This window comes from Andrena cerasifolii, chromosome 11 (genome assembly GCF_050908995.1).
Source record: "Andrena cerasifolii isolate SP2316 chromosome 11, iyAndCera1_principal, whole genome shotgun sequence".
Classification (NCBI taxonomy): Eukaryota; Metazoa; Arthropoda; class Insecta; order Hymenoptera; family Andrenidae; genus Andrena; species Andrena cerasifolii.
In genome coordinates this window covers 5461905-5482593 of record NC_135128.1, presented here as the reverse complement: position 1 = coordinate 5482593, position 20689 = coordinate 5461905, and the positions used below count along the sequence as shown (strand labels likewise).

The window sequence follows — 20689 nt, the reverse complement described above, 5'->3', positions numbered from 1 at the left end:
TCATAAAACTCATATGAAATATTTAAACTTGAGAAGCGTAACTTGCATGCAAAACATTAAGCATCTCGGAATGATTGTGAAATTAAAGAAAAATTGTTTAGAATGTTTAAAACGCGATACTAAAACTTTTATCTAGAATTTAATACATATATATATATATAATCGTTTTATTCGGTAGCATGTAGAAAGATTGAACGAGTTGAAAAGTTGCACTGCTATCTCTGCAGATCGCCCCCCCCCCCCGAAGAGTAATAAAATAGAAAATATTATGACATTGTGTATAATTCTGTATAAATAATTAATGTGAATTTAATTATTTATACAGAATTATAATTAATGTGAATTTAATTATTTAGGTTACAGTATCAGATTGAGATATTAAAACATAAGTTACAAGCAAATTTTAAATCTTGTGAAAGAGGGTTAAAAAATGTACTTATGTACTTTTACATATTTCGCCCCCTCCAAGAAAGGCTCCTGAATCCGCCTCTCCAGGTGGCTCGGCTGCATCGGGGGGAGGGGGATGGACCCGAGTTGAAACCCTGACCAGGTCCTCAGCAAGTCCAGGAAGTCCAGGAAGTCCAGTAGGTCCAGGTAGCTCGGCAACTGCAGGGTCCCCGGAGGTCCTCCAGGCCCGGAAGACCGACGACGACTGAGTACATGAAGCTCTGTGAGCTCCTTATCTAGACTTCGAGGAACGATGTCTCCCGATCAAAACAAGGTCGACGGTTAATTACAATTGCGAAATCCAACGAATTCTTCGGCAAAAATGGATTTTCTGCTAAAATATACGTTCCATTGGCTATTGCTATGACAAATAATGTTAACAACATTTACCCTAACCGCCCAGTAGAAATTATTATTAACTTTGATCGATAGAACTTGAGATATCAAGCAATTAGTAACATTTGATCTTGAATTTGCAAATGATTTTCTACGCCGAATGAATTCTCTTTTATTCTCAATGTTTAATTGTTCGATACATTAATGTTAATGCTTATACATATCATCTAGTATTATTTATAATGAATAAATACATTTTAGTGGAACTTGGTGTAAATGAATAGTTGCAGGAATATTTGGAGAAATATGAGTGACATACTTGTTTCTCCCCCTTAGTTACTAAGATCGACGAAGTATACGATAGAACCACGGTACTCTATGAAACACTTTTTGGCAGGCACAGGCACTGACTCTACAATCGCATTGCACACGATTACAGAAGCACTTCCTGTTTTTAAACGTCCTTCAGTTTCTGAAAAAGTCTTCTAGGTAACGGGTATATCTAAATGGAATCCTGTTAAAAGGCCTCCCACATGGTCCAGTAATCGATGAAATTTATGCGCGAATTGAGAAATCACGAGACAATATGAACTATGACGTGCACACACTTCACTGAACCGATGAATTTCTCAGCGCTAGACAAAATTTTATTTCCCAATGCGGGTTTCAAAAGTAACTCGACTTGCAGTTGCATCCATGCACACCACGACACTCGTGCATCATGCAACCTTCTGCGAGTCTTTTAAGAATTAGATTTTACTGTAAATTTTAGTGTTGGCCATAAACTAATACTCGTAGCCAGTAATATCCAATTATTATTACTTCAAAAGTGCATTAGAATCTTGCGGGAATGTCAGTAACAGCGTGAATTTTTAATACTTTTCGGCGTACGATACGTGAAAAGGTTCTACTACACGCAAAGTACTAATAAACAATGTCATCTTGCAACTTATAGCTTGCATGGGCTTTGAAGAAATACCATTTTTGTGCTTCATAGTGTCTTGATCCCTGAAATGGATTTTCGGAGAAAAATCGGCGTGAGTCGTTGACAAACCGAGCCAAAGCATAGCGTAGCAAAAGCCTACCTGTGCCAAACTCTCTCTCTAAACGAGTCACACGTATACAAGTACGCAAACACCTTTCAGCCTTTCAACACATGTCAGAGTAGTTGCTGAGTTGAACGCTGTTCATGAGCAGATGCCACTACATTCAGACCTCAAATTATGGGTCGGTAATACAGTTTGGGTGGCGACACGAACATCTATAAAGTGATAGGTCTATGCTGTACCTCGTCTGTGTTGAAACCAATTATGGCGAGGTAAGAGATACTTTTTACCGTGGGTCGGTGATAAGGATAAAGAATGCGATCGTATTTGGATCGATTTCGTTTATTTAGTAATTGAAAAGTAATTTAGTATGCAATTCTTCATTTGCAGTGTTTTCATTTTTCTTAGCAGGGGCAGTTATTTTTCATGTCTATTAACTTTACCGACCTGTATGAATCGGTGGAATATGGTTCTCAGAGTTACCGTTTTTAAACATACAGTGCGCAACACAAGTCACAGTTCTTTCACGAAGTTGTTACTTCAGAGGTGGCACCAGGGGGGCCAAGCTTCCCTCTTACGAAAGTTGAAGCAGAGTTTGTAGCGCCTCCTACCAATGAGGTGCGTACTAAACGGGAAAACTTCAGCCAAACAAAGACGGCTTGGTCCCCCTGCCGAAAATATCGGTGCTGAGCACCGTTCATAACGGTGTTCTTGATGAACGCGTACTGAATTATCGATGCACCGCTTGCCCACATGTGCAATGCTATTTTGAATTCACAGTGAAATCCTATTTTCCTCCAGATCGTAGTAAGAACTATGATAGCACAAACCTTATTTCAAATACTGTGCCCGGATGGAAAGAAGTCGGTCGAGAAACTCTGTGGTCCGAATAGTATATCCCTATTGGCCGGCGTGACAAAGTCGACCAATACAAAGTAAGCAAACGGGACACAGGCGGCGGGAACCAATGCGAGCAAAGAACCCCTCTTGTCCCTGTGACATTTCAACTGACTTCATTCCATCCGGGCACAATACTTATATTCTGTTTATCAAAAAACAAACAAAGGTTTCAATAAAAAGCTGACATTGAGATAATATGATAAAGAAGACGGTTTAACTATCTGTAGGAACAAAGTGAACATGTATTATGGTATAACCATTACTGAGAAAATGATGTATAACATTGTTACATTATTCAATTGCATATTTCCAGCTCAAATAAATCCTGTGGCATGAGCGAGTTATATTTGTACCTTCTACGAATGTTAATATTATTGCATTTATATAATATGTAATTTTTTTGTAACATAAGTTCAGCCATTTTCTACACCTGCACCATTATCTGATTATCTGACTATCTGGCCATTATGATCATGATGTCACAAAATGTAGGCAAAACGTATCACGAAGACTAGCATATTACAGACACGTAATAGATACACGAATTTACGTAATTTCAGTTTATTTTGATGCCTGTAATCTGCATTTCATGATCAAAACAACGCAGCTTTATCTTTCGTAATCTTAAGTTTGGCTGCTACGAATTGGTTTTGGTCCATGATACTTAATTTCGATTTGTCACGCTTCTACTCTTTACTCGAGGACAATAATGCTTTACAAACGGTTAAACATCGTACGATCTTATCATTTTCATATGCAACTGATTAGTTTAAGTTTACGCGGCTGCTGCACCAAGCAAATGGTATCGATCGCGTATAAAGGGAAGAGGTGGCTAGTTACATTCTCCTACGAAACAAATGCATGTCACCAAAGTTTCGCAGAATAAAGCATACTGAAAATTTGGATAAGTTTGATGTTAATTCTCTCCCCTGTATATAGTGCTATCGTGCCTTATCTTCACGAGCTAAATGAAGAACAATTTAAACATATCATACACGATAGAATGTATTCACAGAGAACTCAGTGGGTGGAGGGAAGGGTCCTAGGATTCATATGAAGCATAAGTGATGCCTCATGTTCATTTTATAACTCTGACATTTCTTAGTGATAGTCATTGTTGACAATATACACAGATGGATTACTTAGAAAGGAATGCTTCTTGTGGATCTTTTAAAGACATATTTTGTACTGGGTGAATATTCATAGTAAGTGAATTGTTTCAATTTTACATCATGCATGTAAAGCCTATGTGTAGTGAAGCTGATGCAGAGCAATGATATTTTTATTATTCACTGTTAAAACTTTCTGCGATGCAGCTTAATTTCAAGCTCTTAGACACGAATATTGTAACACCAATGCTTTTATACTAATGTCATATATATTACCAAGTATATGTAAAACAGATGGTAACTATCATTTATGGTAAAGACTAAAGTGGCTACAATATACTTTTGTTGTATATTGCAGTTAATTCTTACTAGCAGCAGAGTAATGGGCTAAAAATGAAGCTTTATAAATTGATAGTACATCAAAAGACCTTCAGCGAGGAGGATTTAATAATCAATCCGAAGGATCAGCCAGGTATAAAAACAGGAGATGTGGTTGAGATTTATCATCCAGAGGTAGAATTCAGTCGTCTGCTCCTCCAAGTCACGTCCTTTAAGGAAGACTTACAAGGGCGCGAGACGATTAGCGTGGAAAATAATGTAGCAACTATGTTTCAACTAAGAACATTTGGAGATGTCTACATGAATGTTGTAAACCCGGATGACGTCGCTTTAGATTCTGTTGAACTGACTTTTAAAGATCAATATTTGGGGCGCAGCGAAATGTGCCGTCTGAAAAGCAGCTTGGTAGAGCATCCTATTTACTTCTAGACATACATTGACTTTTTGAATGTCGTTGTCTTACGTGTTTTTAAATGAATTTCCATCAGGTTAACACTTGTGTATATATGAACAAGAAAATCGAGTTCTGCGGAGGTAGCATAAGGTGTCAAGTATGCGAAATGTGGTCGCAAGGCGATCGTGTCGCTTGTGGCGTTATAAATAACGATACAAAGGTTTGAATTTAAATGCGGCGTGATGAAGTGTGTGTAGAAAATTGATTTTTAAAAGCATTCTTTTTAGGTTGTATTTCGTTCTTCAACAAGCATGGTATACCTTTTCATTCAAATGAGCTCGGAAATGTGGGATTTCGACATTCATGGCGATCTGTATTTCGAGAAAGCGGTTAACGGGTTTCTAGCTGATTTATTTCAAAAATGGAAGAAGAACGGTAGCAATCACGAAGTGACAATAGTCCTGTTCTCAAGAACATTTTATAATGCCAGCAGTTTGGAAGAATTTCCGAACCATATGCGCGAATGTTTACAACACGATTATAGGAGAAGATTTTACGAAGATTTCTACAGGGTGGTGGTACAAAATGAAAGATTTGAAGATTGGAGTAACGTATTAGTGCAATTGCGCAAACTGTTTACAGATTATCAGAAGATTGTATTAGAATATCATCAAAAGCCAGGTATCGTTATACCAAAAGCAGTGAATTCAACAGCCGCGCAGGGCAATTTTTTAGAAGTTTTAAACATGTCTTTAAACGTGTTTGAAAAACATTACTTAGATCGTAGTTTTGATAGAACTGGTCAATTATCAGTTGTAATTACACCTGGTGTGGGGGTGTTTGAAGTTGATAGGGAGTTAACAAATGTTACGAAACAAAGAATTATTGATAATGGAGTTGGTAGTGATTTGGTATGTGTTGGAGAACAACCGTTACACGCAGTTCCTTTATTAAAGGTACATTAAATACACTTCGCAATATTAAGTAACAGTATATTAGCATCACAACATTGATATCCACTCTATGTTTTTAGTTTCACAATAAAGATACATCTATAAATGCACCAGACGACTACAGCATGCCACACTGGATTAATCTGAGTTTTTATTCGACAAATAAAAAAATTCCTTACTTAACATTTATACCTCGCATAAAACTGCCTCAAAGGGTATCAAAACATCCAGTAGAGAATGGAAAATTGCAATGTAAAAATAAGCTTCTGCAGGAAGATCCAAGGGAATGTTTACACAATACTTTATTTGACTATGATGCATATGATGCGCAAGTCTTTCAGTTACCCTCGGTTCATACTTCAAGGTATAATATAAATGTGTAATGTGTTAGAGAGAGGGAGAGAGTCTTAGAGCAGATACTGTAGCTTAACATTTATATAAGTAGTCTACAACGAGTTACAACAAGGGCTAAGAAAACAAGTGTGGCAAGCATGGAGACACATAACAATGCACATATCCTGAAACTTTTAAAAAGAAAAATGTCTGACCCTGATATTCATCATCCACCACCTGAGCCACATTTACCCCCAGTGGCTGCAACAAGGAGTGCAGCGATTTCGATACCTCATAGAACAGATGATGTTACTAGCAATGAATCTAATGGAGAAGTTAATGGCATGTACTTGAACTATTTCAGTGGAATGTATGCATAAGTATAGTTTAGGAAAATAATACTTTGATTATTTTATGCTAAGTAGAATCGAGAACGTCAGTGAAAAGCGATTTAACGGATTCGGAGATATCGCCGCCGTTTAGGCCAGTCGTGGGTAGCGCTGGAAGCCCAACAAATGCAATATCTCAACCAACAAATATCATTAGACCTAGCAGAGCACTTATTAATCCGTTTGATCCATCTCATGTTACGATTAAACTTACAAGTAATAGACGAAGATGGACACACATTTTTCCGAAAGGTAAATATTAATTTTGATAAATGATCGTGTGGATGTTTAATTAAACCCAGTTAATGTTACAGGCCCAACAGGTGTGCTCATACAGCAACATCATTATCAGGCTGTACCAGCACAGCTGTGTTCAGAATCACAATCTGACGTTACTTCAAATATAAGTGGATCCCCCATGGAGCATAACGAAATTTCTAGTTCAAATCAATTTCAAGATCGTTAGTATTTCTTAAAAATTACACAAGTAATCTATTATTATAGTACGGAATTACAACTGCGTTTTTCATAGACACAAAAGGTAAATCACAGAGGCCGAATCTCTCATTATCAAGCGGCGAGAAAAGTGGAAATCCTGGGTCCTCTACAGGGAATAAATCTCTGACACTGTTATGGGGTGCTACTGGTGAACAAGAGTGGACACCAGCGCTTACAACAGGTTTGCATATGTTCACCTGATAAGAATTTCGCAGGGATAATAGATTATACGACCACAGGCAAACAATATTTCATAACATATGCAAATAACAATACTATCATTACAAAATGAGTTTACAGTTTGAAGAAAGAATTTCAAAGTAGGTTTTCATCAAGCAGTCTGTTATTACAATGCATAACGTAACTCGTGCATTATCTGTGAAGTATAATGCTTCTTGGCTGTTTTAGAAGAACAGTGAAAGCATTGATGAAACGTAGGTGTAATATTCCTCAGTTGAGCAGAAACATGTGCTCTTAATTAATGTTGATTAGTACTAAGAAGGATTATTAAATACATTTTGAGATACAACTTCGTAAAGAATGAAAATAGTTGGTGTATACTTAAAGACAAGACATTGTTTTTCGCGTTGATTGAGCCATAGTTTGACACACAATCATACAAATCATCATGCATAAGAAGTATTTTCATTCTTAGACATGTTCATATTTATTTTTGAATTTTATCAATCATTTATATGAATAATATTATTAAATTTATTTCCATGCTATGGTACGTCTTATTGGGATGCAACGCTGGACGCATTGACGCGTGTGTGATGTACAACTATGATGTCATATTAAACAGCAATCATAGGTTAGCGCAATACGTTATTGAGGGTTGATTCGGTTATGGTACAGATTTATTTCTAGGGCGTGTAATTTATAGTAATTTTAGTTCTTCAGTGTTCTAGTTCTTATGATTTTCTCTTTGCATGTATGTTCTCTATCAAGAACAAATAATTCTAATTCCAAAGAAATCTCTATAGGCAGTAATCTATTAAGTCTTTACTAGTATTATGATTATGTATACACCTACTTAAAAGTTTTCGTTATCTTCTACTTCTATTTACTTCACGACCTCGCACTCTTCAAAGTTTTCATTCGTTATTACTTACGTATCGTTTATATTATACACCATGATTTGCCATTTCTGAATTCACAAATTCTTCAAACCATACTCTTGTCTGCTTTATACTTCTTTCACTTTATCATACTCCCTTGATTACTTCATTTCTTTATCAATGGTGATGAGTCTTTGTAGTATGTAGTCCCCAGTAGACTTTTTTTTACTAATATATAAAGCACTTCTACATTACCTGAGCATATTCTATCTCTTCTGTAGTTCCCTAGACTATCAAATAATTTGGTTGCACCAACTATGTATAGATATCTGCTGAATCCAATAATATTCTCCTCAGTTACACTGAATTTGTTGTGCTTCATAACATAAAACTGTGTATTTCATTATGTTGAAATTTCGTGAGAATATATTACAATTAATATATTTTGCACTGCATGTTTAAATAGCCATGAGCATTCTTGATTTTACATAATGATGACATTTATATTATCATACTTATAATATTACTATTATCAATACAGATATGTATCAACTGTATTTTTGTGCCAACTGCTGTAAATAGTTAGATATAGTATTCATATAGCCACGAAGTTAACATGCAATATTGAATAGATTACCTATTCGTAATATTTATCAACTGGAAGCATATCACTTTTATGTGTATCGTGTATTTTACTTTTTAGGTGTTGATTGGAAGTCGTTGACAATCCCAGCATGTTTGCCAATCACTACAGACTATTTCCCAGATAAAAGAAGTTTGCAGAACGATTATGTTGTCTCAGATTATAATCTCTTGCCAGATGATGTTAATTCAGATTTTGCCCAACAACGAGCGATATATAAAAAACCTTTGACAACCGTGGAAGTATTCAAAGAACTTGTGTCGCAACGATTAGCACAGGTACCAATAGCTATTTCCATTTCAACTGCGAAACACTCTTCTACACGTGCAACCATTCATGTTCATTGAATTTTTTATCAAGGGTTTCCAATTAATTGTCGCGCCTGCAACTAATAAAAATCAAAGCAATACCCCTGGCAGTAATGCTGTCCCAGCAATAAGTTCCGTAATGCGCGGTCGTCAAACGGAATCAGAGCCTAAAGAAGAGTATTTGCTAAGTATTGGTAGAATTTTTCACAAAATATCGTTGTTCGATAACTGTATAACAGTTACAAGGTACCGGCCAAGGTGAGTAATTCACTTATACCATTAGTCAATAGAAGATGAAGAAATACTTTCACTGTATTCTTGTAGGCATCCTTACCCTCCATTTAACATCCATTACCTCTATCGATTCCATGCGCCACATCATGATACGTACGAAGTGTCGTGGGCATCTTTCACAACGGAGAAACTTGAAAATTACAATTGGAATTATTTAGATCACTATATTTGCACTAGAGGTCACACTGACTTTGCCTTAGTAGAAGTAAGATTCACTGATACATCCAAAAACGAAGATTAAACACTCGTTTATTTTAAAAATTTTCAAATGACTAATAATTTTATAGGCTCTGAAATATTGGAGATTTCGCGTCTTCTTACTACCATTGCACAATTCGGCAACCCGAAAATTCTTAGAGGGATCATCGAAATGCGATATCTACACGCCCCTCACCGCATCAGAGCAAGTTTCTCTCATGGATGGGTTTTTACGATTCATCGAGCTGTGGCCGAATAAAATACGACGTCCGAACCCCAACAAAAATTGGGTAATTTTTTAATAATCATTATTTTATGACCTAATCGGATTGTTCGATACATAGGAACTAATAATCGGTATAAACTATAGCTTTATGTAGGTGAAAAAGAAATCAAAACAATATTCCGTATAGCGTTCTATAAAAGGTGCCTTGATATTATTTTTCTTATACCTAAATATTAACTATGTTCCGTTCAATGATTTATTTTGTATTATATTCTGCTATATTACCGCACTTTACAACTGAATGTCGCATGCCTAATGTACAATGCCTAAATAACGCAATTTATTTTGATGCTTTCCTCTTAGTTTTGAGTACGTATTTATTATTTAGTATATACATTATTTTATTTGATATATCAGAAGTCGCAATTTGTTCCCTCGCAGTGCGTTTGTAAGTTCTGGACCACTATCGTTGTAACATTTAGCGTGTTTCCGAATGGTGCACTAGATGTGTTGGACATAACAAATAGTAACACGTCGGCTACTGTATAATTATGAAAGGAAAAGAGCACGACATTTTTCAGAAGCTTCATTGGCACTCAAGTAATAATGACTATAACATTCTTGAGACAACAGTATTTTATTACATATATTAACTAATTTCTCTAGTGTAACATTCTTCGAACCAATATTACAGCCCGCGGGTCACCAATGCCAAAATTACACGATCACACGAACCTAGATACACATAACAGTGGACAGAAATAGATCGATTGAGTGTTAGTACAGGGTGGGGTATTTAGCATGATATGTTTCAGAATCCTCCGACTCTAGGTGGTGTTTCGCCGAGAGATCCTGCCTCTCACTTGACCAGACGCAGGCACAGCACGAGCCTGATAGTCCTCACTAACCAGGTATATCCTCGCATCCTGTAGCCTCGATTAGCTGAGCCAGGTGTCAATGAAATCATTATCATAGTTTAGGCTTCAAACTACACACACCTTGCCTCCTTGGCAATCAGGAGTAACTTTGAAACATCCGACCTTTCTTATTTCTACATATACACCATTCGTTTTGATTTCTTAGCTCCACTATATTTCAATTAAATTAATCGGTTCTTTTACATATATATTACTTAGAACGTTCAGACAGCTCACACGACATATTCCACACTGAATGCAACCATGCTTGATATCCGCCTTGAATGCGCACATGATTTAGCAAGCTTCTATGTAATGCAAAATGTCAACGTTTAATTTATCTCCTTCTTTTTTTTTTCATAGTGTAATAATACTCTTTGAATATAATGTTTAACAATAATGTCATTGCAGTTAAACAAACCAGATATACATCTTCATGATCATGAGCTTACTCATACATTTACAGTTACCCGTACTCTTCATCATGCTTTTCAGACCAGTCTAGTTGGCAGCTCTCCCTTTAGGGAGCGACTTGGAAGCAATCGTCTACCAGAGAAACCAAGACCAAGGTTTGAGCTTAGATTGATGATTTCGGCATTGTTGCTTTATGCAGATGTAATGTTATAGCTTGCAGCCTATCCATTTTGCAATGGCGGACCGTTGCAACTTCATGTTTGATGATTTATCATTTTGCTCGTTTGCTTTGTGCTACGTATATTTAATTACTAAGCAGGATTCCTCTTCAATTACGTACACAACATTTTTGAAAAAATACTCCCAACTTTCTTATACCAATGAGGTAAAACCTGATCGAGTTCCAACCTTTTTACACATCAATTTTGTCATTACTTTACATTTTCACCGATGTGATTCACGATGTTTATCGGGAATGAAACTTCTATTCAACGGACAAGCGTGTTTTATAATTTGATGTAGAAGTCGAAGTAGATAGTACAAAGCGTTCTGCGATTTCTGCACACTGTTGGAAAGCTCAAGGTCTCGAGTATGCACTTGAGAAAAATCAAGTGGTGTAAGTAATACCACTACAGGTCAGGACGCCAAATATGTCTCTCAGCCCTCAGTGTAGGGCATTAGGACCTTGGTGAAAGAACATGAGCACGCCACGGCGTGTAAAGCTCAGAGGCCAAAATGGCCCCGAATGAGGGGCGACAGACACATTTAGCGTTTGAACTTGCAGATGCGATTTCGCTACTAGTTTCTTTTGTTCAAAAGCTCAGAATCTCGAACTTTAAGACTACGGGTACACAAATCGCAGTACACGCACTCTTAAATCACAAATCACTGTACAGACATAACATTATCTTTCCAATTCTGTGGTTGTGGTAAGAGGAATGGTTTGTTGGTAGAGGAACACCACTATAAATATACATTTCTCAACAATTGTACTGCAATTTTAATGATGATATTGCACATCATCTTTAATACTGTGCACCTGCATGTTGTACCAAAATCTGGTGAAAATTGGATCCATTTATATATGTATCTTTTACACAAAACTTGTCATGTTGCATCCAGAAGAACCCAATCTAAGAATGCTATATCGTGGAACCTATATTATGTAATCTGCTTACAAACATATGCTTCCACTGTGGTGGCGAGTATAAAGGTACCTCTACTGCGTTACCGTTCTGAGGGGGGTGTAATCGAAATAGAAAAAAGATTCTAAATGTCTAAGAAAATCTCTGTATGTACATAGTTCCCATTCTATATCTTTCAGCTGCTTTTACCTTTCTTTACATCATGTAGTGAATGTAAGATACAGAGCATTTGTACTATTTGTTTCAAAGTTAAGAAAGCAATGGTACAATAAATTATTGAATTTATATGGCTGCGTACGAATGCTCTGTATAGTAGAAAACATTGGTAGTGAGTGAGGGAGTGACGGGGTTCTCTGTACAGGAGAGGCATGTAGTGAATACCGCTGCGACTGCCCGCACGTGCCTCGACACTCCTCGCCACGTGCCAAACAGGTTGGTTTACTCCTTTAATTTCTTTGTATTCAACTATAAACTTGAATATTTGCTACTAATGCCGACATATGTATGTACGCATTAGGCACTTCAGTGCAGAAGTTATAATTAAAATTTTCCTCCAAGAAAATACCAAGAGTAATTGGACTTTTTGTATTTCCATGCAATATTCATAATGTACGTACATATCGGTTGCAGATGTATTCAATTCCACTTATTGTTTGAGATAAATGCAATCGGTATTATGTTCTTGCGAAAAAGATTTTGTGGCCTTTCACATTGCAATTTCAAACATTGCTTCATTTCTTAGTCGCTCCATGTTTTATTATCATACATCTAACGGTAGAAACATTATGTAATTATTCTGCTTTTCCTGTCTTTGTCAGGTCAGGTTCCAAAGTGATGGATAGGGGCCGAATTTCACCTGCAAGTGAAGCTGTGCTGCCTCTTGCTCTTGAACAGCAGCAGGATCATTTCGATTCGAACGAGGACAGGTAGAACGAATGCGAAACTCAATGGAATTATTTGCATATACGCCTCGCTAACTTGTACTTTGTCAACAGTGCGAACATGGAGCTGACAAAGATTAAGAGTACCGCGCCAAATAATGAAATTTTAGAAGCAATGAAACACCCGCAGTCTGGTGTTGGATTCCTCACCCAACATCCCTCTCTCCCAAGTCAAACGTTCGTTAGCGCGGATGCGGTGCAATGGCTGAATAATCATATAGAAGGAGGAGTAACAGTGGAGGGAGCAATAAACATTATGAATGTAAGAATGGTTTTCCAGCACATCGGGAAATAATCGAGCATATTTTAATAAAATATTTCTCATCCAGGGCATGATACAAGACAAAATAATATGCCACGCTTCTGGAGATTTTTCCAAACCGTTTATTTTAGGATTTTATTTATATCACGTAGTGCAGGATAAGGAAAATCAAAGAGGTACGAGAGGAAATGCCCGTTAATTACATTGCACAAAAGTATGCAATTTATTTTTTATATCATATTCATTTTCAAGCTGCGGATTATTTCTCACCCTCCGGTGATTTGCAAAGCTTCGAAAACGAATGGGTTGAGGTGGAAATAAAAGCACCGAAAGGTTGGTGCGAGCCTACTTCGCCAGTAACTTGCCCGACAATATCGTCTCCAATAACTATACCTAATTGTGATACCGTCGACGAATCAAACGTACCATCATTTCTTAAGGATGATTTAGACTTAATGGATCCTGGAGATGATAAAGATTGGCAAGGTAAAAAGAAATTTCACTGTTTCTTCTTGTATGTAAACCAAATTTTAAGTGTCCTTTATTTGCATCAAAGCAAATGTTTTATACCTCTCATTTCTCTTACTACTTCTTACCACTGTTTTTAATTAATTTTGAAAAGGTATTTGTATTTTCTAATGTTTATTTTCTAGTTCCACCATATAAACACACTCATTTAGATATAGATTTAAATAACAGAAGCGACAGAATTGAATGGGGTCATTTAAGGTATCAATCCATATACAAAGTGGATCATTCTTACGAACTTATAGTTCAATGGGTAGCATCGTCGGGCAGCATAGTCGCTGATCTTGTGAGTACATATGTCCCTTGATATATCACTTTTGAATGAAGTTTCATAAGATACTAATGCCACGGTGGGGTTTCTGTTTCGGGAAGATATTTGTATGGCAACGGAAGGCTCAAATGTGCGGAATTCAGATGGTTCCTATTCCAAGTGATCCATTGGCACTACCGTATACCTTGAAAAGTGATCCTCTACGGGGACCTATTTTTATACCATTAAATATAGAATCTCTTCTGATGAACAAACGAAATCTTTTCGAAGGTCTGTCTTCAGTTCTATATTAGCGAATACTTAAACGTCGTAAAATTGAAGTATCGAGGAACTGGGTTGAAATTGATTGATTCCAGAATTTCGAGAAGACACGTACGCACAACGACTTTTCCTGTTTGAAGAAGCAATTGTACAAAGATTTGGCTTCGTTCCGTGCTTAATAGAAAGTACCGAGAATGATCATCAGTATGTGCATATGACCGGCAATGCGTTCATACTTATTCCTTCTACAACGAACACAAAATTGCGTCCACGAACGGCTACTAACGTTGTAAGGCGGAATACGGGACAGAAAGGGTATCCAGTTCATTCTGATCAACCTAGTCCGCACGAGGCTTACATTACGAGACACGTTAGTGGTAAAAATAAAGACGATTACAGTACGGACAAGAGGGTGAGTATTTGTGGCTTAGTTTGGGAAGCGACAGTTAGAAGAATAATTCGTGGTAATTTAGGTGGGATTTCTCTGGTCATGGAATCACATGCTCAGCCGAAAGTGGAAATCGTCATCCACCTTGGCCGGCGATGAATTGTTTCAAAAGAAACTTATTCAAGATTTTAGGAACTTCTGTTCGAACGGGGATAATAGACTGATGCACTTCTGGGAATCTTGTTGGGAAACCAAGGAGAAATCGTGTACACGGACAAGCTGAAGTGTGAAATGAAACACGGCATAGACACCGTTTTATCAACTTACACTTTAATCGTATCAGTCAACAAATTTATTTTTGCCATAATTAAATAAGTACCTCTTTCAAATTGTTAAAAAAAAAAGATATCGTTTTAAATGTAACATGTACTTACGGTACAGTTATTATTATGAGACAGAGGACGTATGTACAAATCGAAAATACTTGTCGACGTTTAAAAGAAAAGATGTAAATGAACCTAAAAGCAATGTTTGTAATATACATTTCGAGTTTACTTAGTTTGCTTGAGGCACGTGTTGTTTTTACGAAACTAGTAAATAAATTTCTAATTTTTGTTACTTGTGCGTGTATTTATACGCTCGCGAAGAGAGAGAAAAATAAAGTTATATTGAAATAAAATAATCTGCGTTTTTACTTCATCGAACGTGTTTCCACCTACTGATACCAACAACGGCTATCGTGATATTTGCATATAATTATACAGTACATGTAACGTGTTTTGATCTATCTATACTTTAGTCCCAATTCGACAATAACATTGAGATTATTACCATTAGCACTTCTCTTCACATGTACAAAATAATTATAACGAGTATTTAATATATTATATATTAGTATTTATAATTTTTGAACTTCAAACAGACTAATATTATAACTCTAATAGTACTTTGTTCAAACATTAAGAAAAGTATTCGCATCGGAACGTCGCGAATTTTTTAAACAGAGTATAGAAACAACATGTTGCACATTAGTGAATATCAAAGTGTCATTATATTCAAATAATCAGTAACTACTTAAAAGTCTTCGCACCTTATTGTAAGATAAAGCTACATGCCGATTTTTCTTAGTAACCTGCTCTAGACGGAGGTGTCGCGAAGTATTTTTTATTCTTCCTCATAAACGTCCGACTATAAGAGACAACGGAAGCACATAAATATCAACGATGCACGTAGCAAATGAATACAGGCTTCTAAAAATACGTACCCAGAAGCAAGCGGAGTATTGAAGAAGCCACGAGACGTGCTACGTTTAAGTAGAGACTCTATAGAAGGTGTATGCCTTAGTTCTCCCGTTTTATGGGTACCAATGTTATTTAAGTTCTCAGGATTGACAAAGTTCGCCCAATAATCCGAGGGGATTTTCAGTAAATTTTCAACTATCTGTAAGAAACCAGAGTGTCATTTTCTAAAGAGCTACCTAACATTTAAAGTATCATTTTACATTGCGATACTTACCGCGACTTGATTCTTCGTATCGCTGAGCAAGGAAGTAGGTGACGGTTCTTGGCAGCTATAACCGACTAATGTAGGCCCGAAAACTTTGGCCAAGTTACTTATAGGCATTTTGCATTCAGGACTACTCGACACTCTTTGCAAATGTAATATTAGGAAAGCAAGTGTATCTCTATTAGGTTGAGGTAGTTCTGAAATTGCTTGGTACAAAGCAGCATCTGCGTCCTGCTTATCAGTAATAGTAGTAGCACGAACAAAGTCTGCCCATAAGCCCACAGTGATTAATGGTTCGCGCAGTGATCTGATAATTAAAGACATAGACATGTGTACTTTATTTCCACTTTCGTTAGAATAGAATGCATTAGGTCAACGCACCTGAGAAAATCTTTAAGAGTGGAGCATATCGTAGGTATATCAACGTCAGAAAGATTCGGAGCTCCTTTGCCTTTGAGAAACTTCTCTTTCAGACATTTCACATCTGATGCACCACCGTTCACTCTGTATAATCCCTGTTCACTCATTCCCCTTAATTCCACTTCATTAATGCAATGAACAACTAATGACGGTACCATTGGTGGAATCATAGGTGTATAGTCTGCTATGGTTCCCTAGAGATAACGCATTACGATAATTTTATATAATAAATTACAGTGTTACGAGCTTGACATTAGTTAACTCACCGATGTGCCACGTAGTGTTGGAGTGTTTCCAGTAGGCACACATGGCAATGGTACTAAATCTTTACACTCTGTATGAGCAGTAGCTCTGCAGTCTCTACATTTCAGAGCTACTTTTCCAAAACGAATTCTGAAACGATGCTCAGGGTGAGTGATTGAATTAGTTACGAGTGTTATTTAGTATCATTACTTATTTGTCGGCGCAAATGTCTGTACCTTTTGTCGCACGGTGTACAGACTTCTGGTTTAATTACTGTCTTTGCTACAAAATTATGACCTCTAGCAGATTTTGTATTCAAAGTGTATCCACCTATATTTGGACTAGGCTTGAAAATACCTTCAGAATCTGAACCTGATGTAAGAATATCTGCTCTCGGTGCAGACGGCTGTAATATAATTATCTCGTCAATTGCAATTATATAAGAAGTACACTGTTGGGTAGTCCACGCGTGCAATAACTCACAGTAGTATCGACATGTATTTCATTTGTATTAACAGGTGTCAACTTAGATTTACTGCGATCGCCACTCTTGCGCCTTTTACGCGTACTGTGTAAAGGACCCTGCGGGTCTGTGTTCTCGTCCCTGGGTATAGCCTCGATTACAGAAGACGCGGTGATAGTGCCTTCTTTGGGCATAACTACAGTGGTAGTCGCTACTATTCTATCGGATGAATTTAATTCCGCAACCGTTGGTAAAGCGCTGCGACGCTTTTTAGTGGAATATTCGCCGCTCGGTCTGTGTTCTTTCCACTCGCGTTTCTTGTGACTTTGCTGAATGATTACACTGTTGTCCAAGTCATCTTCTGACTTCGAGAAGCAACTTAGGTCGCTCAATATCGAGCCAGTGGAGTCCAGCTCCGCTATAGTGTTTAATCTAAAATAATAAATATCGAATAGCACCTCAAACGATAAATCTAAATACGTCCATCTATAAAAGAAAACTCACTTATCATTCTGTAAATCTTTAATATGCATGTTACTGGGGCGTCCGTTCAATGTAGTGTTATTTAAGAACTGTAACTTCTCCCGTGTCTCATCATTTAAATTCCTCCCGCCGTCGTTAAATAAAAGATCCCTAGCCATAGCCATTTGCCTTTCCTATAGAAACACAAATAATGAAAATCCACTCCTAAGTTAATCCCACAGAAAGATATAAGTACCAATGAATTTCTTTGCTCTTCAACAGTTCGTCTCTTCCGCTTCTCCTCGTCCAAGAGTCTCCTAGCATGACTCAACTTTCTATCTAAATCTGCCGCTTCTTGATGAGCCTTTTCTAAGGCCGAGTGAAGGCGTTGACATTCTTGTATCGACGCTAGCCATTTTTGCCTCATTTCCTCTTGATTAATCGCGAATTGTAGAAATTCTACACGAAAGTAGAAACAGGTTTAAACCCCTCATTGATATCTCAACTATTTCATTTCTAGCTACGCCGATTTCATCAACGATACTGCAGTTATGCGTTCTTCGTTATTTACGCATACATTTTGATTATCTTACAGCTATAATGACCAGACGTTCCGCATCGTGCGGGATAGTCCTGCATTTGAGCCCTTTGTCTCGCAAAGTGTCCCGGATTGGACACGTAACCTTTTACATTTTTGCAGTGGCATAAAGTTACTGTTTCCTCTACTTTTTTTGTTGCGAAGAAAGAAATATTTTTAATTTTGTTTCAATGTATCACTTTATAATCATAAGTATGTATTTTTAAATATATTGTAAATGCTTTAATAAACTACGGAAAAGATCTCCTCAAGGATCTATTAACCCTCTTTTTTGCTTGCTTCCTTGCTTGTCCCGCATTGAAACAGAAAATATCTGGTCACTTTACTTACAGCACAAAGTGAAACGAGTACGGGGAATGGGTTAGATAAATCGGGGTGCTTAAAATACGAGAAATACACGAACGCGCATAAACTCCTGTACGTGCATCTTGTCTATACATGCTCCTCAAGATACGCTAATGAATGAAACGTTGTAGGGGGTAAAGTATGATAGAGGCAAACCTTCTTCGCAGGCTCCGTTCACGAGTACGTCCGTACATCGCACCACTTCATCGTGGCTCGCCAACAACGATAACGTGGTCATTTTCGAATGGACGTGGGAGGCTGCTCAAACGAAATCAGGTTGTTTTGTCATGTATGAAGCCACGCAACAGGTTCGCAATGGTCTTTCGTCGATTACTTCGATTTCGTACCAATTACGCCTTCACGATTATCAATTCGTTGGGACTCGGCGCGTGAACTGAATAAAACGACGCGCGTAACACATTTCTATCGCAAGTTTCCACGAATATTACGCTCGAAATCGCTTCTCGATAGACGCTCCTTGCACCGCGCCTCGAAACCGTTGACATCGCACAAGCACGTTACATGTAACCGCTTCTACCGCGATTCAAACTCGACCAATGAAAGCGGGCTTTCACCGGCTAGTTCCGCGGATGCCCGCCGGGCGGCGTTTAGTCGCTTTCGCGCCGAAAACGGGGCAGAACGGGGTGCTACGCTCCTCGTATTTTTCGAGATTATTGTGTTCAAATTGGGAGAAATAGCCAAAAAGTAGTATCAGTATATATAAATTATTCATGTGTATAACACGTTTTATGTTTTTTTTTTAAAAAAAAACCCGTTAAAAAGATTTTCCGTAAGATAGCAACAATTCGGTTCGTACGGTTACCATAGCAACGAGAATAACAGGCGCAGAATCCTTCACTTTCAAGCAAGGTAAGACAATTTCTTTCAATAAAGTTGTATAATATTCAGCATTATTGAACTTGTTTCGTCGTGATGTTTAACTCTTGCGGGAAAAGATATTTATTAACCCTTTAACTCCCAGACCCTTGAACCGTTAATACAAAATTGTGAGAGCCAAACTATTATACTCAAACAAATGGCTGTATCTCTGCGAAAAATGGTCGCCAAAAATATTTAAAAACGCACTTTAAGGTTTAAAGTTTCTAGTTTTTTAATCAAGGAATCAATTCTTTTCATCCGTTATGATACTGTTTTATCAGGATGAAGCGCGGGAAACGAAGTTTCAGAATTTTTTGCCTAGTTTGAACGTATGCACGGGCGAAAAAAAATGTTTCCAGTAAATCCAACGAAAAGCTCTTATACAGCAAACATTTCTCTTTAAGTTCGTTTTTTTTGGTTTTGTTTGTGGCCACTTTAAGGTATTGTACCAGTTTTGGCCACTTCTCAAAAAATATAATATTTTCCCGTGTAAGGAATAAGTGTAACCTTATATTTCTGGCGGTATACTAAACAAAATATTTATGATGTGAAATTCTCCACATAATAATGATCTGCAAGCAATATAAAAATAAGATAATTATGCAGATGGCCAAAAACAATGCAATGGCCACAAACGGTACGTTTACCCTACACAATTTTTCACGAGTGTTTTGGAAAGCTAAGAAAGTTTCCTTTCAGAATCTTTAGTTGCCAATTTAAGATTTTTTTTTATCGTATTAAATCCATTTTAACACGATCCCAAGAATTGACGATTTTTTTTTTAGTATAATAATTTGGCCACCCTCTGTAATTAAGTAAGCACGAAATCATTAATTTTTGGCAATACATACACCGAAGCGGTGGACACGTACTTTCACTTTTCGTTTGTGCGGACTTAATTAAATTCTGTATACCAAGTTTATGTAAAGAAATTAAAGTGGAGAGGCACTTTACTAAAGCCCAATAATCGTGAACCGTTTGGGGGTATCGACAGGCGGCTAGAGAGGGAGAAAAAAGATAACTACTCGGGAGGAGAAATCTTCCTCCCACGCGAACGATTTATTTCATTGATAAGGAAGTAGCAACTTCCTGAACCACCATTCCGTATGTTTCGATCTTTCCTCGCTTGCCGAATGCAAGGAGAACTGTTTCCGACTTTCGATCCCGTTATC

General features: G+C 37.3%; 2 protein-coding genes across 12 annotated transcripts; one reads left to right on the top strand and one right to left on the bottom strand.

Moving 5' to 3' along the window:
- The first annotated feature begins 2968 nt into the window (after positions 1-2968).
- On the top strand, positions 2969-15259 carry Iml1 (GATOR complex protein Iml1). Of its 10 annotated transcripts, none has more exons than XM_076823499.1 (24): positions 2969-3934; positions 4197-4582; positions 4666-4791; positions 4859-5527; positions 5605-5888; positions 5967-6199; positions 6283-6498; positions 6549-6707; positions 6788-6925; positions 7550-7558; positions 8509-8726; positions 8809-9014; positions 9081-9255; positions 9338-9538; positions 10290-10385; positions 10887-10960; positions 12769-12876; positions 12946-13153; positions 13221-13329; positions 13406-13639; positions 13807-13967; positions 14054-14222; positions 14309-14625; positions 14687-15259. In XM_076823499.1, exons 2-24 carry the CDS (start codon positions 4232-4234, stop codon positions 14882-14884), a joined length of 4659 nt encoding a protein of 1552 aa, XP_076679614.1. In that variant the 5' UTR covers positions 2969-3934; positions 4197-4231; the 3' UTR covers positions 14885-15259. The 10 variants fall into 10 exon arrangements, with proteins under 10 accessions (XP_076679614.1, XP_076679612.1, XP_076679609.1 ...); XM_076823497.1 differs by lacking the exon at positions 10887-10960 and adding an exon at positions 12312-12382 and having other exon boundaries at positions 2970-3934; positions 6779-6925; XM_076823494.1 differs by having other exon boundaries at positions 2970-3934; positions 6779-6925.
- Positions 14939-19166, bottom strand: Tum (Rac GTPase activating protein tumbleweed). Of its 2 annotated transcripts, XR_013086766.1 has the most exons (11): positions 18795-19166; positions 17952-18154; positions 17738-17889; positions 17254-17665; positions 17007-17176; positions 16794-16920; positions 16489-16721; positions 16117-16414; positions 15866-16041; positions 15334-15789; positions 14939-15295 (listed from the first exon to the last, which is right to left on the bottom strand). XR_013086766.1 is itself a non-coding variant. In XM_076823505.1 (10 exons), the coding sequence occupies exons 1-10, from the start codon at positions 18874-18876 to the stop codon at positions 15726-15728; spliced, it is 1917 nt and encodes a 638-aa protein (XP_076679620.1). In that variant the 5' UTR covers positions 18877-19166; the 3' UTR covers positions 14939-15725. The 2 variants fall into 2 exon arrangements, 1 of the variants encoding a protein (XP_076679620.1); XM_076823505.1 differs by having other exon boundaries at positions 14939-15789.
- Between the last annotated feature and the right edge of the window lie 1523 nt (positions 19167-20689).